This window comes from Phascolarctos cinereus, unplaced genomic scaffold, assembly GCF_003287225.1.
Source record: "Phascolarctos cinereus isolate Bilbo 61053 unplaced genomic scaffold, phaCin_HiC Scaffold_5;HRSCAF=322, whole genome shotgun sequence".
NCBI classification, from domain to species: domain Eukaryota; kingdom Metazoa; phylum Chordata; class Mammalia; order Diprotodontia; family Phascolarctidae; genus Phascolarctos; species Phascolarctos cinereus.
In genome coordinates, this window is record NW_027555958.1 from 364,803,548 (window position 1) to 364,820,112 (window position 16,565).

The window sequence follows — 16,565 nt, forward strand, 5'->3', positions numbered from 1 at the left end:
GTTACTATTTCCCACAGTCCTTAAAGGTTTCTATCACCTACTCTTTATCTTGGTGACAAAGTGTTTGTTGTGGAAAAACAGGATAACTAGTTTCTGTTTTGGTGACTTGGAGAGACATAACTACTTTTGTTTAAGTTGTCAAGATCAGGGTGGAGAAAAGAAAAGAAAAGAAAACCTTCTGTCTAAATTTTAATGGCCAATGTCTCCTAGAAAGTGTCTTAAACACATCTGTGTGACTCTCACAGTTGTATTGCAGGGCTAAATGAATGCATATTCAGAGTTGGATACCTTCCATAAAGCAAGCAGGAAAATTGCCACAATTCTAGACCACTGAGGAAAGACTTCAAGGTTTGAAAGATCTTGGGCGGGGGGAACTTCTTACCTCTCACAGTCCCCCAGAAAAATTCAGGCAGCTTCAAAATAGGTAAATGCTTGTTCTGAGATATTTTGTTTGTGTTCTTTTGTAGGCCAAAGCAGCTCTTGGATCAACTCTCCCACATAGTGATTGACTCTTCAATCCTGGTAGGCAGTAAGCACTCTCAACTAAAGACATGGCAAAACACAGCCTGAAACTATTGTTTGCATCAGGCCTGGGTCCCTGCAAAACCTGGTTATAACTCATGATGTAAGACAGGGAGCTTGGAATAGTGGTCAGAACTATCCTTGCAGTCAGAAAGACCTGGATTATTTCCCTGTCTATGACTTGATTTGAAATGAATTCAAAATGGGGGCAACAAATACGATTGCTATCACTGTGGTAATAATACCTACATTTCACTCAATTGTCTCTCACTCTGTGAGAGAGATGCATTCCCTTAGGTAAGGATAAAAAAGACTTTGCTTCTCAATGCACCTTTCAAAACAGACTTTATTTGGCTCCAAAAAAATCACTATCTTAAAACTGTGACTACTGACCACAGAACTTATAAAACTATGCAGAGGACCCTCTCCTATGGAGCCTCTTTTCCTGTTCTAGAAGTGTAAGACAATTCAGAAACAATTCAACACATAGCTCTGCTCCATTTGTGCATAGGCTGGACAGATTGTCATCATCATCACCCTGTGATATATGCAAATCACTACTTTCTCTGACTCTTTGTTCCAGTCAGTAATTAAACATTTATTAAGCACTTAACTTGAGGCACTATGCTAAGCACTGAGGATAGAAAGGTAAAAACTGTCCCTGCTCTCAGAAACTCATATTCTAATTGAAGAGACAATTCATAATAAGTACATACAAGATACTGGAGAAGGAAATGGCAAACCACTCCAGTATCTTTGCCAAGAAAACTCCAAATGGAGTCAAAAAGAGTTGGACAAGACTGAAAACAACTGAACAACAATAACATACAAAATACATTCAAAGTAGACAGGAGGTAACTAGGGTTACCTCTAAGGAGGTGGTCACAGCAGCACTGTTCATTTTCAGTATGAAGATTTGCACCTTGTAGATGGGCAAGTGCTACAAACCAAGGTTTGATTTATTATTTAATTGATTGTCTAGTTATGAGAAAGTAATGAAAAAAACGTGGTGCCTTTTGGAGATCTAGCTGTTAAACATTTACTAACGCAACTCTGGTCAGAGAAGAAGGCTTTAATACAGAAATTCTTAACCTTTTATTGTGTCAATGATCCTTTTGGCAGCCTGGTGGAGCCTATGGACCATTTCTTGGAATATTTTGATTTTGAAGGAAATCAATTATACATAATTCAGTTCAATAAACATCTATTAAGTGCTTATGTGCCGGGCACTGTGGTAAGTGCTGGGGATGCCAATTTAAAAAAGAAACAGTCCTTGCCCTTGAAGAGCTTACAATCCAATGGGAGAAAACAACATATGAAAGGAAGCTGCAAAGGGAGTGGGGGAGAGGCCACCAGGGAACTCCTGGTTGTGAAGGCATGGTGTTCCATGGAATCAAAGCCAAACAGAGGTGCTGACAGAAAATGGACTTACCTGAAAAGTTGTGAGCCCTCAGTAAAGGAACGTTTGGGGAGTTTAATGCTTCACCCTCCAGTCCTTCAATCAGAAGGGAGAGGCAACTAAGGGGGTCCTGAAGTGTGGTCAAAACGAGTCAATCTACACAGAGATGAGATTTCAGGTAATCAACCGAGGGTAGGAGGGAGGCCATGGTGTTCCCTGGAGTTGAAGCCAAGCACAGCTCCTGAAGGAAAATGGAGTTAAAATATTGGTTTTAAATGGAATAGATTTAAAATATTTCTAAAGAAAGGTTATAGACCACAGGTTAAGAACCTCTACTCTAATGCCTTGGAAGACTAGGAAAAACCTCCTGCAGAAGGTGGTATTTGAGCTGGGTCTTGAAGAAAGTCTCAGAATCTAAGATCAGGAGGGAAGAAGGGCTAACATTCTAAGCATGGGGAGCATTGGAGACATGAAGTGGGGTGTTCTATGTGAGAAACTAGTAGGCCAGTCTAGTTGGGTCCTAGAGTGTGCAAATATAAAGAGACTAGAAAGTTAGGGAGGGGCCAGGTGGTGGAGAGCATGCCAAGGACTCTACATTTAATCCTGGATGTAACAGGGAGCTCCTGTAGTTTATTGGAAGGAGTCTGGGAGGGATTTGGGATTGACACAGTCAGACCGATGCTTTAGGAAAATCACTTTGACAGCTGTATTGGAGTGGGGAAGAAACTGAGGCTGAGAAGAAGTTACAGCAAATAGGCTAGGTGAGAAGTGATAAAAACCTGAATCAGCATAGCAGTTGTGTAAGTGGAGAGGAGACCATCGAGAAATGTTCTGAAGGTAGAAATAACAAGATTTGGCACCTGATTGGCTAGATGGGGCAAGAGTGAGGAGCCATGGATGACACCAAGGTTGTAAGCCTAGCTGATGGGGTGGGGAAGGGAGTTGGTGGTATCTTTTACTTTCTATGCAGCTAGGTGGCACAGTGGATAGAATGCTAGACCTGAGTCAGGAAGATTCAAGTTCAAATTTGTCTTCAGATACCAGTATGACCCTGGGTAAGTTACTTATCTACCTCAGTTCCCCAACTGTAAAACAATGGGATAATAGCACCTCTCAGAGTTGTGAGGATCAAATGAAATATCTGTAAAGCACTTAGCATAGTGCCTAGCACATAGTAGGTACTTAATAAACGTTTGTTCCCTTCCCCTTCTTCTAGTCTCAAAGTACCTTAAAATATTGAGTTCTATAATTTTTAGGATAAGATATGTGATGAAACAACATGCATTTTTCACAATCTTCAATAAAATTGATTTATTAAATAAAATGGATTGATATGCATGATTATCAACATTCAGTGCCAATGGACAATTGTACCTTCTTTGAAAATAACTTCATTATTACTATATGTTTACATGAATACAAAAGGAACAAAGAGACATGATTTCAGGTCTTCCTGATTCCAGGCTGAGCCTTCTACTATGCCACATTGCCCCTATATAGCATATGCATTATTAGAAGTTTCTTTTCTTTTCTTTTCTTTTCTGCTTTTTTTTGGTGAGGTAATCAGGGTTAAGTGACTTGCCCAGGTTCACACAGCAAGTAAGTGTCAGATGTCTGAGACTGGTTTTGAAATCACATTCTCCTGACTTCAAGGCCAGAGCTCTAACCACTGGGCCACCTAGCTGCCCCACAGTTTCTTTTCTTTTTGAAAATAGGTATCCTTTATGTCATTTGGTCTGGCATTTCAGACCTGACTTCACTGCTGATCAGCATGGGACTTTTGACCTGCTTTGTTTCCTACCTAGTCTGCTTTGTCTCGGCTCCTGGGGACTCACTGTATCAGTGCTGGGCTGAACTGAGGACACTAATCATCTTTAGTTCTACTACAGCTCAGAATTCCCAAACTCAAGCAACCACCAGCCTCAGCATTCCAAGCAGCAAGCATCACAGGGGTGTACTATCATTCCTGGCTAAACATTTATTTTCAGTCCAAAGATGGCATCATGTAAATCAAGATTATTCTAATAGTAATTTGACTAAAAAACCCTAAATTTAAATTGTGCAATGTTGTCAACAAATACGGAATTAATCTGTAAGCTACATTTACAAATGATTTCTTTTAAAAATATGCAGGGCAGCCCATTAAAAACATGTCACAATGCAGTATGGAATAACAAAGGGTGCTATGTACCAATTGCACAAAAAGAAGGTTGTCCTGGCCATAGTTTATGTACAGGATGGCATAATAGCTAAGTAGATTGTTTTATTTTGTTTTGCTTTCTTAAATAGTAATGAATTGACTCTATACAGAAATAGAGAAAAGAGGTATGCTGTTTGTTAACATTTAAAATTTTCTGCTCAATTTTAAATCATGGCCCCATTATCTTCAAAATCAGGGGGAAAAAAAGAAATGGGGGCAGCTGGATGGAACAGTGGATAGAGCTCTGGCCCTGAAGTCAGACCAAACACTTGGCACTAGCTGTGTGACCCTGGGCAAGTCACTTAACCCCAACTGCCAAAAAAAAAAAAGAAATACTTCTGCTCAAAATAGATGTTAGCCTAACAAAATGATAGAGCTCAGACGCACTTCTCTTATCTACTGAGGAAATGACTTTTAATTGATTTGAGGAATACTTTCCTTTATACCACCTAATAAGCTCCTGTCCCTTCAAAGTAAAACACCACTCTCTTTATCTAGTAAAAACTCAATTACACAATTTTGATTGAACACTATACGATATGCAAGGTCTAAAATCTATGACTTTTATCCTTTCACATAAACTTTGAAATAAGTGTAAAAGTGATGAAAAGGGCAGCCCCAGCCCTACCATCAGGAGTATAGCTCTTTTCTTCCTTTTCTCTACTAACAATCTGGTTATGCTCTCACCATAGACTTAGATCTGGAAGCAACCTTACAAACCGTCTTAGTCCAACACCTTCATTTTACAGATGAAATAACTGCAGCTCAAAGAGGTTAGGCAATTTACCCAAGGTAATACAACTTGTGTCACAGGTTATGAACACAGGTTTTATGGACTCTTGAGTACAATATTCTACATCCTAAGCCATGCTGCTCCTTCAAACCCCTCCCTTTTATTTCTCTGTCCATTTTACATTTTTAAAAGTAAGTTTTTATTGATACCTGTTGTTTTAAATCATCAATTTTACCCAATACCTTTGCCCTTTTCCTTCCGAGAGCCTCACAAAACAATATTTTTATAAAGACAAAAAAAAAATCAGAAAATACATGCAGTGTGCAAAAGGAAGTATGGAAGGCTCATCTCCATGAAGGGATAGGTTAAAAGTGTCCTCTCATGTATCATCTTCAGAATTGTACTTGATCTTTATAATTTGATAATATAATTTTTGAGTGCTTCTTTCCATTTGCATTGTATTCATTGTACATAGTGTATCCTTGGCTCTGCTTACTTCATTCTGTATTAATTCACGGAGATCTCTCTATGCTTCTCTGTATTCATCGCATTTTCTTTTCAGTAAAGAAACATTCATGTGCCACAATTCATTTAGCCATTCCCCAATCAATAAGTAGGCAGTATTTTGCTCACAATGCTTTGCTATCACAGAAAGGGATGTTATAAATATTTTGGTCAACATGGGGACTTTCTTCTTTCTTAGGGTATAAGGCAAGTAATGGCATCTCTGGGTCAAAGGGCATGGACAGCTTAGTCATTTTACTATATAATTCTAAATTGCTTTCCAAAATGGTTGTGCCATTTCAAAGCTCCACCAACAATGCATGTGTGCTTTTCATCCAAACAATCCCTCCGACATCGTCTACTGACTTTTTTTTCATTTTTGTTAATTTACAGAGTGCGAAGTGAAACCTCTGGGTAAATCTGATTTGTATTTCTCTATCATAAATGAAACATTTTCATGCAGTTGTGAATATTTTGCAATATTTATGAGAACTGTTTTCTCATATCCTTTGACAACGTATCTATAGGAGAACGGCTATTAGTCTAACATGTATTTGTTGATTGTTTAAATATATTGGGTACCAAACAAACCCTTATCAGAGAAATTTGATTCAAAGATTTTTTTGACTTTTCTTATCCTAAGTGCATTAATTTTGTCTATGCAAAATCTTTTTCATTTTCATTTAAAGTTAACTGTTCCATCTTTTACAATTACCTTGATGACTGGTTCAGTTAACATCACCTACCCACTGCTGTAAGATGTTTATATATTTCTTTTCTAATTTTTTTTAAAGTAAGAGCTTTAATATTAAGGTCAGACATTAATATATGTATTGTTGAACATGATGTAAAGAGTTGGTCTAAGTCTAATTTCTGCCAAACTGAATTTGAGTTTTCCGAGGTTTTTTTTTTAATCAAACAGGGAGTCCTTTCCTAGGTAGTTGATTTTCCCCTAGCTTAATGAACATTAAGTTGTTGAGTTCCATTGTTTCTGATTCACCTTTATCTGTTCCATTGATCTATCTTGTTAATTTTTAACCAACATGAAGGATTTTGATGTCTGTTGCTTTATGATAGAGTTGAAGTTCTGGATGTGCTATTCTCTTCTCATCCTTACTTCTTCTCATCATTTCTCAACATTCTAGATCTTTTGTTTTTCCAGATGAATTTTATTACTTTATCAAGTTCTATAAAATATCCCCCTAGTAATCTGAATGAGATAATACTGAAAGTATAAATTATATTTAGCAATATTACCATTTTCATTATATTGACATGGCCCAATCATGAACACTAAATACCCTCCAGTTTTTAAGTTTTTCTTTATTTCATTAGGGAGCATTTTTAAATTAAATCTGTACAAGTCTTTTGTGTGCTTTGATGGATGGATCCCCAGATAGTTTATGCATTTTGTAATTATTTGTAATGAGATTTCCCTTTCTACAATTACTTCTTCAATTTTGTTATTATTATTGGGTAAAAATTCAGTTAGCTTTTGAGGGTTCATTTTGTAGCCTGAAATGTTACTTAAGTTATTGTCTCAATTAGTATCTTTGCTTATTCTCTAGGATTTTTCAATTACACCATTTTCTCACCAGCAAATAGGAATAGTTTTATCTCCTCTTTACTTATACTTTTTCATTTCTTTCTCACTTACTACTGTTGCTAGCATATCCAGAATTATGTCGAATAATAGTGTGGAGAGAGGACATCCTTGTTTTATACCTGTATTCATTGGAAAGGCTTCTAGGATATCCTCAATGCATATGATGATTGCTTTTGGTTTTAGATGCTTTTTTCTACAAAAGGGTCCCTCTACCCCTATATTTGTTGGGTTTTTAGCATAACAATGTGTTGATTTTGTCAAAGCTTATTTTTCAGCATTTATTAGGATAATCATGTGGTTTTGGATATTTTGGTTTTTACATGATTAATTAGATTGATTACTTTCCTAACAGTGAACCGTAATTGCATCCCCAGCATAAACCAAAATTGTTCATAATGAATTTCTTAGATACAATGCTGTTGTGACAGAATTTTATTTAAAATTTTTGAATTGATATCAATGTCTGTTTCATCCTTTCCTGGTTTGTGTATTATGATGACATTTGTTTCATAAAGGGACTAAGATATAATACTTTCTTAATATTTGAGAATTTCTGCAGTATAGGCATTGATTTTTAAAAGTTTGATAGTTTTCCCATGAATACATTAGGACCAGGAGGGTTCCCTCCCCCTTGCCTTTTTAAAAGTTTCTTCAGAGCTAGGTTCTATTTTCTTTTCTGAGATTGGGTTGCTTAAGATGTGTTCTGATAGTCTGGATATTTCAATAGTTTTAAAGTATTCGTCTATTTCTTTTCTGTTCTCAGATTTACTACATAACTGTGCCTAACAGGTTCTGATTATTTTTTTTCTTCTGGTTTACTGTAATTTCACTTTTATCATTTGCTATACTTTATTGATTTGACTTTCTGCCTTTCTAATCAGATCAGCTAAAAGTTTGTCAATTTTATTAGTCTTTTCAAAGAGCCAACTTTTAGTATTATATATCATTTATATTTTTTCTTCCTATTGTATCTTTCTTCACTAACTTTTAATAACTAACTCTTTTGTTCTGATTTTAGTTTCATTTATTGGTTTTCTAATTTCTTTAATGCATATTCAGTTCTTAATCCTTTTTCTATTTTATTATTGTACGTTTGTAGGGAATACGATTTTTTTTTCCTGGAGGAATGCATTAGCTTCATCCCAGAAATGCTGGTATGTTATTTCATCATTATCATTCCTTTTCACTGAATATCGTTCCTATGATGTCTTTAATATCTCATTAAGATTTCATTAAATCTCCATTTGGATGTGTCATTTGTAATCACCATTTTTATTGTATTATGGCCTGTATATATTGACTATTTTTGCCTTTTTACATTTGTTTGCAATATTTTTGTACCCTAACAGAAGGTCTGACTTTGTGGTTAGCATGTGACTTAATTAAGGTACATCGTATTCCCCTTTTTCTTCATTTATTTTTAAGCAATCTCCCATTTTGTAATTTAGTCCCACAAAAAAAAATCACCTATAAGCAGTTTGTTGTGAGGTTCAGTCAGTGATGTTTCAGGCTGTTTTCTCCATCATCACTTCTGTTGGACGTCTGCTTTCACCCTTACCTTCCTGTCTATATTTAGAAATCTCTGAATGTTCTCTGTTACTTTGTCGTTGCTGTCCTTGGTTGCTGTATTAGTTTACCTTTCTTCTATTTCTGCTGTCTGGCATGTACAAAAAGCAAATAATCTCTTCAGGTAAGGTTTTCTGTCTAAGAATGGTTTAGTGCATCTTTATCGCTGATCATCTACCTTATTTCATTTAGAGTTAAGCTCAGATTTTCACCTTGGGATGCATGTTCCATTGCAATTCCATTGCCCTTTGGAACATACTACTGCATCCTTCTGTTTTCTGGAGGGTGCAGAATAGTCTTATGTTATTTGCATTTATTTTACCTCATATTTGAAGGTCATCATCCTGACCTCTCAGAATCTGTTGTTTCTCAAAGGAATTGTAAAATCTAACCCTGTGTCTTAAGAGTGGGCACCTTTTGATTAGCACTGTTTTCTATGCTCAGAAGTTGTTATTTTTTGCATTATGGTGTTCAGATTTTTTGACTTGTCATCTTGTTCTGTGAAACTTATAATTTTTAAGTTGTTTCTATGCACCTTGTCTTCAAGATCAATGTGTTTTGCTTACATGAGGAGCGTGCTTTCTTCATACTTTTCTTCCAGATTGTCCCTCATTTCAGTGTATTTGCATTCCAAATCAATTATCATTTTTTTTTTCTGAGTGAGACTTCCCACTGTGGATTCAAGGTTTTCTTTTCTGCTGGTAGACCATAAATTCTACTCTAATTCATATTTCTCTTTTAAACTACTCAGCAGCATGTTGTGGTTCCACGTTCTTAAAATCTGCAGAGCCTTTCTTTGCCTCAAGTGCTGAATTATTTTCCTTTGCTTTAGTTATTTATTCATAAATTTGTTTACTAGATCTGTTAATGTATTACTGCTGGACTATCTGCTTATGCTCAAGATCTTCGAATTTTCTTCCTTTTGAAATCTTTAGTAACACCTTTTTTTTTTTCAGTTTTCTCCTCTACTATTCACTTTCTAACTCTCTTCCCTGATGGTGGCTTCCCTATGGGTTGGATCCCAAAGCATCTTAACCTCTTTCCTTACTGGGCAATTTACAGTAAACAGCTCAGTTCTCTGCTCCACATGATTTCTGGTGGGACAGAACTAGCTTTAGTTGCATGCTGGTCCCTTTCCCTTAGGCTTAGTAGACTGTTGTGGTGCTGGGTAGTGCAGTCTCAACAAATTTCTGCGGTTTGGATCTCTGTGGCACTAGGAAGAGGGAGGGTGTCAAAGTGTGGAGCTGCATCTGTTGCAAGAAAGTGGGTTGAATCTGCTTGGGCATCCTTGCTGCCTGGAGTGTGGTGGGGGAATGGATGGTAACTGAACCTGAGTTAAGCATTAATTCATGAACTTTTGCTTTCTTTGGGTTACTGGCAACCTAGACCATGGAGACATATGAAACTGCTTTATTTCTGATAAAAATGTCTATTTTGGAAAGTTTTTAAGGATTGGTCAAAATGTCTGGTTCTCTTATCTTGCTGGTCAAGGGACTCAGAAGTTTTCCACAGGCATAAATTTTATTGCTTTCCTAAAAAGACAACAGAACCCCATTATAATGCTAATGGTAGAATATAGGCTTGCTAGGTTATAATGGAAAAAAAATACAATATAAATCACTACATAGGAGAAACATGATTTTTACAAATAATGTAACCTAATCAATCCATGGAAGAGCAAAGTGCCTTTAGATGGAAGTTTACTATGTTTTCAACCTTGGGGCTTTCCTCACCCCACCCCAGGTTTAGCTTGGATATTCTCTTTTTCTTCTTCGTTAATACTAAGCGCCTATGCTCTCTCTCTTAACTGTGGGGAGCAAGGACTGATGGATAACTGAACTCCTTTCAGGTAAGTCACAGTCATGCAGCTATTTATGGGCATACCCCTTCCCCTAATTCAAGAACCATGATCAAAGCAATTATAACACTATTCCTGGAAGAGGTGTGCCAATCTACTTCTCTAGGATCTCATCCCCCATATCACCAGGACCAAAGTGCTCCTTTCTTTTTTTCCTTTTTGGTGAGGCAATCTGGGTTAAATGACTTGCCCAAGGTCACACAGGTAGTACGTGTCAAGTGTCTGAGGCTGGATTTGAACTGTCCTCCTGACTCCAAAACCAGAGCTCTATCCACTGCACCACCTAGCTTCCCCTAAAGTGCTCCTTCTTGGGCAACCACAGCCTATTTTACACCCCCCCCCAATACCTCCACCCTCACCAATAGAACTTAAACTCCTTAGGGAAAAGAGCCGTCTTTGCTTTTCTATCTTAGGTATTTAGACTAATGCTTGGTACATCCATTAATAATTTCAACATTACAACCGAATTTATAGTATGAAAATAAATTTATGCTTACCTCATTCCTTTCTCCCGAGTATGTCAGATGTGCTAGGAGAAAGTTCAAGATAGGAAGAAGAAAAGCAGTAAAGACAATGAAGCACAAAAATGAGTTCTTAAATAACTAAGAGATGGCTGTACATTTATTTAACTTTTATTTAACTTGATATTCAAACTTTATGGGAAAACACTGACAACATGGTAACCTTCAAAGAATTTATTTGTACTTCACATATCAACTATACTGGAATTTTACTAAGCATAGCATCCTGAAACAAATGCTTAAAACCTTTTAAATTTACAGTTGCCATATTTGTAAATACCTGAAATCATGTTAAGGAAAATGAAGAAATCACTATAAATTACCCTTCTTTGTACTTCTTTAATATGACAACAAATATATGCAAAATAACATTTTTTTCTTCAGCAACCAAAAGCATTAACTCAATATTCAGAATCACAGTGTCATAAACTAATAAAATAACCAAGATAAAAGTCTCTTAGCTTTATTAGATTTGGGGAGAAAATAACCATGGTGAGTTTATAAACAAGACAAAAAATAAGTAGAACTTTCTCACATGAGTACAAAAAGCTTCCCTTGAGTTAGTTTTCATGTTTCATCAAACCTGAAAAGAAACAATGACTAAAAGTAACTCCAAATCACTGTAAATCATAAACACAGCTCTAAAGAGCTTTTAGGTGGCCTTTGAGTATTCATTATTTGTAGTACAAAATAAAGGTCCAACTTAAGGTCCTCCCACCACCAAGACACAAATATCCCTTTAAAAGAAGTTCCACATGCTGGGCTGTATTATTTGACATCACAAGTGTTTAGAATATTACTGTAATATTTTTTTCACATACATAGCACCTTTCATGTTAAGGATCTCAAAGTACTTTTCAAACGTTGGACAGATTAGGAAACAAGGGTCACCAAAAAGCTGTGACATGCCCAAAATTTCAATACAAATTTAGTGGTAAAATGACTAGAAGATCAAGGTCTGCCAACTTCCACTCCTTACGGGAGCGCTCACGCTATCTTAGCATGCCATTGTTCTCTTAAATATTGAATTTTGTTTCCGCACAATGATACACATAAAATTGGCCTCTAGCTTTTAAAATGTCCCTGTTTATTGCGTTGTTAAATCCAAAGAGTTACTAAGCAATATGAAAAACATGGTTAACAACCACCTTGCTCCAGTTAATCCCTTCTCTTAAAAAGATACTGAAATGAAACCCATTGTAAGTTGTAAAGTTTTAGTGTAAAAATTAACAACATTGAAATCCAGTTAAATCAACTTTCATCAATATTCAATGACATAATGGTTCATACTGGCTAGTGTTTTCTCATAAGCTGTAATCCTGACCAGAAGAATCACTTTTCTTATGCCGTGGAGATGGGGTAGTCTTTGTAGGTGATGGTGACGCTGTACCAGGTGAGTCAGTCCCTCCATCTGAAGTACTTGGTGATGATGCCAGGTGAGGAACTTTCTTTCTTCCAAGGAATCCTCCCCCTTCAAACCCACCTTTCTTCTTCAACTCTACTTTGCTTTCAATTTCATCCTCACATTCTCTTTTCTTGTTTTCTACCCAACCTTCACATATTTTCTGAGCTTCAATTCCACCATCTAATTCTCTTGAAGTTTTTGCTTCTGTTCCAGGAGACTTTTTTTCAGAAATATTGCACTCCCCCGCTGCCCACTTCATTTCTCCCTGTACTGGGCAGAGACTATTTTCAGGGACTTTTTCCACTGAATTTCGGTTCAAATTAAAATTCTGGAAGTCTTTGTAACTGTGAAAGCTCTCAGTCCTCCTTGCCCTTGCTAACAAAGGACTTTCTCTATAAGGCCTCACTGACCCATACGTAGCTGCTTCATGGATGGTTTCATGGTGCTGAAGTTGAAGGCTGAAATAGATTTAAAACAAAAATCTCGTGTATATTTCAAGATTATTTCTATGACTTTAGGCACATATATGTATCACCAATTAAACATGTACAGTGTCATTCATGGTCAAGCCAATCTATTTCAAAGAAATATCTGGGAAGAAAATTCTTTGAAGCCATCATAAAACTGAGCTTACATCTATTAGATGGGAAAGTACTTGAGAATGAGTACCATGTCTTATCTATTGTTTGAATTTCCCCCAATGCTTTGTGCAGTACTCTCCATTTGTCTGACGAATGAACACATTTTCCCCAAAATTTCTGGATTTTTTCATTATGTAGTTTAAAAGACTTAATGAAAACTATTATTACTTTAAAAATGGTAAATATGGCTCAAGAGAAAATGCAAGCCAGATTTTATTTTCCATTAGTAAATGTTTCACTGGGACAATTCAGGAAGAAAATAAAAATAAGGTGAATCTCTTATTCCTACCCCCAATACTCCTAAGTGTTGACAAATTTTTTCCCCAAAAAAATTCTATGGCAGGAATGTTTTAAGAGAATGACTTCGTAAAAATGTGATATCAAACTGGGTAACAATGTACAAGAAAAGCTAGATGGGAAAATTTAGTTGTCTCTAAAATGTACACATCAAATTAAGAAAATCATTAAGTCTAAATACCTTTAAAAATATATTTATGCTATTTCCTAGAACAGATATGAAAATTCAACATTCAGATCCCTTTGTCTAGAAAGCATTTAATTTGCATGTTTCATACATATGACCTACCTAGAATTTGATTCACGCAGGCGACTATGCTGAACTACAGAAGTTGCTGGGCTGATATTAGGAGTAGCACATCTCGATGTGCTCAGGTCACACTGATCCAGTAATTTAAGTAGTTCCTCTTCAGTTGGACCCCCTACATCTTACGGAAACAAAAATTCATTAGTAATCCTTTTGTTAGTACGTCATATGAATGAACAGTTTCCATACGGCAACCTACCCTTATCTTCACTTTTGTTAACTATATCCATGGCAGTGGTTAAATCCCACATTTGAATGCTGCCATTTGCATGTCCAGTGAATAAATAACGTCGTGGCCTTGAGCCCATCCTACTGGATCCTTCACATTCTCTCACAGTAAATGATGAAATTGTGGTACAATCAACAGCTTGGATCTCACATATTCTGAAAAAATATTATATATAACTGTAATTTTCAAGGTGTCATATTTTACTCCAAAGCACATTATGAAGCAGAAATTCCCACTGCAATATCACTACAACTGATACTCTTAAAAAGAAAAAAAACAAAAATTTGAAGGGAATACAAGAATTCTAAAAACTATCACTAGAATTAAGAGGAGTTGGAAAAGGCGTTCCTGTGGAATTTTAGTTGGGACTTAGCAGATATCAGAAGGCAAAGTTGAAGTGGGAAAGCATTCCAGGCACAAGGAACAAGCTAGAATAAATTCTTGGAGCTGAAAGATAGAATGTCTTGTTTGTGGAACAGCAAGGAGGCCAATACTAATGGATCAAAGAATATGTGGCAGGGAGAAAGGTATAAGAAGACTAGAAAAGTAGGAGGGGTAGGTTTTGAAGGGCTGGGCTCTGAATTTTACCATAACTGGATTTTGTGTTTGATCCTAGAGGTAACAGGGAGCCACTGGAGTTTCAAGTAGAGGCAGTAACAGTAAAGAGGTTGAAGCTGTCAGTTTCTCAAGTCTCTTCCAACTATGTGCTTCCATTAAGCACCTACTATATATAAGATGAAGACACAGAATTTTTTTCACAAGGAGCTTGTACTGTAACAGGTCATGGAGTTTGGTTATATTGCTTTTTGTAGCTTTTAAGATGGCTATACAGAATATGCAAAGTTTAGTGTAACCAACAGATTTCACCTTTTGACTATTTGTAATTCCATGACCCAGGTTTATTCTACTGTTGTTGTACAACCGTTTGTGGCACCCATTTGGGGTTTTCTTGGCAAAGATGCTAGAGTGATTTGCCATTTTCTTCTACACCTCACTTCACAGATGAGGAAACTGAGGCAAACAGGATTAAATGACTTTGACTATGGTCATATAGCTAGTAAGTGTCTCAGGCCAGATTTGAACTCAGGAAAATCAGTTTTGGTCTGGCAGTCCATCCACTCACTGCGCCACTTGGCTGCCCTTTTATTCTACTGTACCAAAGTCATTTTATGTCTATCTGTAGTTATTTTTCTTTTTTACAAAACCCTTGCAAACTCACTCTTGATTATTCTGATGTAATATCAAACCTGTTTCATGATAGCTCATTTTCTCTTTGCACTAATTTCTCCAAAGGATTACATACACACCCCCACTTGTTAATTTCATGAACACAGATATTCCTAAAGTAACACAAATGTAAATTTTGTAACTTAATTGTGTTATCCTACAGAAGGACTGGTTGATTATAGCATAGTACTGTCATTTGTATTTACAGAAAGGGAATAGGGAAGAGTTGAATTGGGATTTGAAGTACTGCTTTGTTAGGATATGTTCTAATATAACAGCAATTTTTAATGAACATTTGGCAGCTTCCCTGAAAAAGCACAAAATGTTAAATTACAATGATTTATATTTATTGGGATAATAATTTGTCCTCCAACTACATTTTAAGCTCTTAATACTATTTTGTTAAAAAAAGGAAAAAAAAGCTGTCAAAAGGTAAACTTACATTCTTGGAAACTGTATACTCTTAATTAATTCCTTTAATAGTTGCTTATGATTGCCTTTTAAGAACTTTAATATAAGGAAGATTGATCATCTAATGGAGTTTTATTCATTACAAGATTAAGTAACTAGACTACAGATTAAAGATGAGGAAATCAGTGAATTTCTATTGAAATCTGTAGAAAAGCTAATAGTTTTAATACCAAAATCATTATTTTCTAAAGGACTATTAATAGCAGTCATTTGCAGCTACTGGTTTGAAAGCTAAATGAATTACATGGGTGGGGCAGGGAGAAGGAAAAATTTTGGCATATTAGAGGAAATAAAAGATTTTCATATTTACAAAAATCTGTTTCATTAAAGGAGTTGAATTTTTCTTTCAGGTTTTATTAAAATAGAATCAGTTGTTTCAGAATGTCAAACTACAATGCATGAGTTCCTGGGTGGCAGCAGGTACCCAGAATGGAGGAGGAAAGGGCAGAGAGAATGACAGTCAGCAATGAGAAGGCATTACCACGGGAAGAATAATCATGGAAGGGGCCTTTGCAATTTGGGACAAAGAGTAACCTCCACCACATGAGACTGTTCCTGTCTGACACTGTGTCCCTCACAGTTATTCCTAAGATTGAGATGCAGTAGAAAAAGGCCAAGGCAAGAACTACTACAAGGAAATAGTACTGAAATCCAGTAAAAGCATTAACCCCATGAGTGGCAGAGAGAATTAAAGAAAAAAAAAAGGTATTGTCCACAGACCAGAAAATAAAAATCAGTAAAGTCTGAAAACGAAGAGAAATAGTGAGGACAAATTAAAAGAAAACTATTTTGGAACAGGGTGTTGCAAAAGAAAATTACTAAGATTCAAAAAGTTGAGGGAAATAGACTAAAAATATTTAACAAGTCATATTCCAAGAAATAGCTATTCTGATTATAAGAACACAAGAAGGATTTCTTTGAATTTATGAGAATGAATTTGCATGTTGCACATCTCAAGCAGCTGACCACTACAAATGTGCCAACATGTAGTAAGCTTCCTAGCTGAATGGTTGGTACACAATCATTACGTTCTCTCAAAATATTAGTGATGTGCCAATATACAATACTGATAATCTTGT

At 36.1% G+C, this 16,565-nt stretch overlaps 1 protein-coding gene across 2 annotated transcripts in view; it reads right to left on the reverse strand.

Moving 5' to 3' along the window:
- Positions 1-10,975: 10,975 nt before the first annotated feature.
- Positions 10,976-16,565, reverse strand: part of KCTD3 (potassium channel tetramerization domain containing 3) — a 61,943-nt gene continuing 56,353 nt past the window's right edge. Inside the window, exons 16-18 of one of the 2 annotated variants that reach the window (XM_020982271.2) lie at positions 13,759-13,943; positions 13,542-13,674; positions 10,976-12,772 (exon numbers count right to left, since the gene is read on the reverse strand). In XM_020982271.2, coding sequence (XP_020837930.1) covers positions 12,214-12,772; positions 13,542-13,674; positions 13,759-13,943 — 877 coding nt within the window. In that variant the 3' untranslated portion in view covers positions 10,976-12,213. Of the gene's footprint in view, positions 12,773-13,541; positions 13,681-13,758; positions 13,944-16,565 lie in introns of both variants that reach the window. The other variant, XM_020982270.2, reaches the window with a different exon arrangement.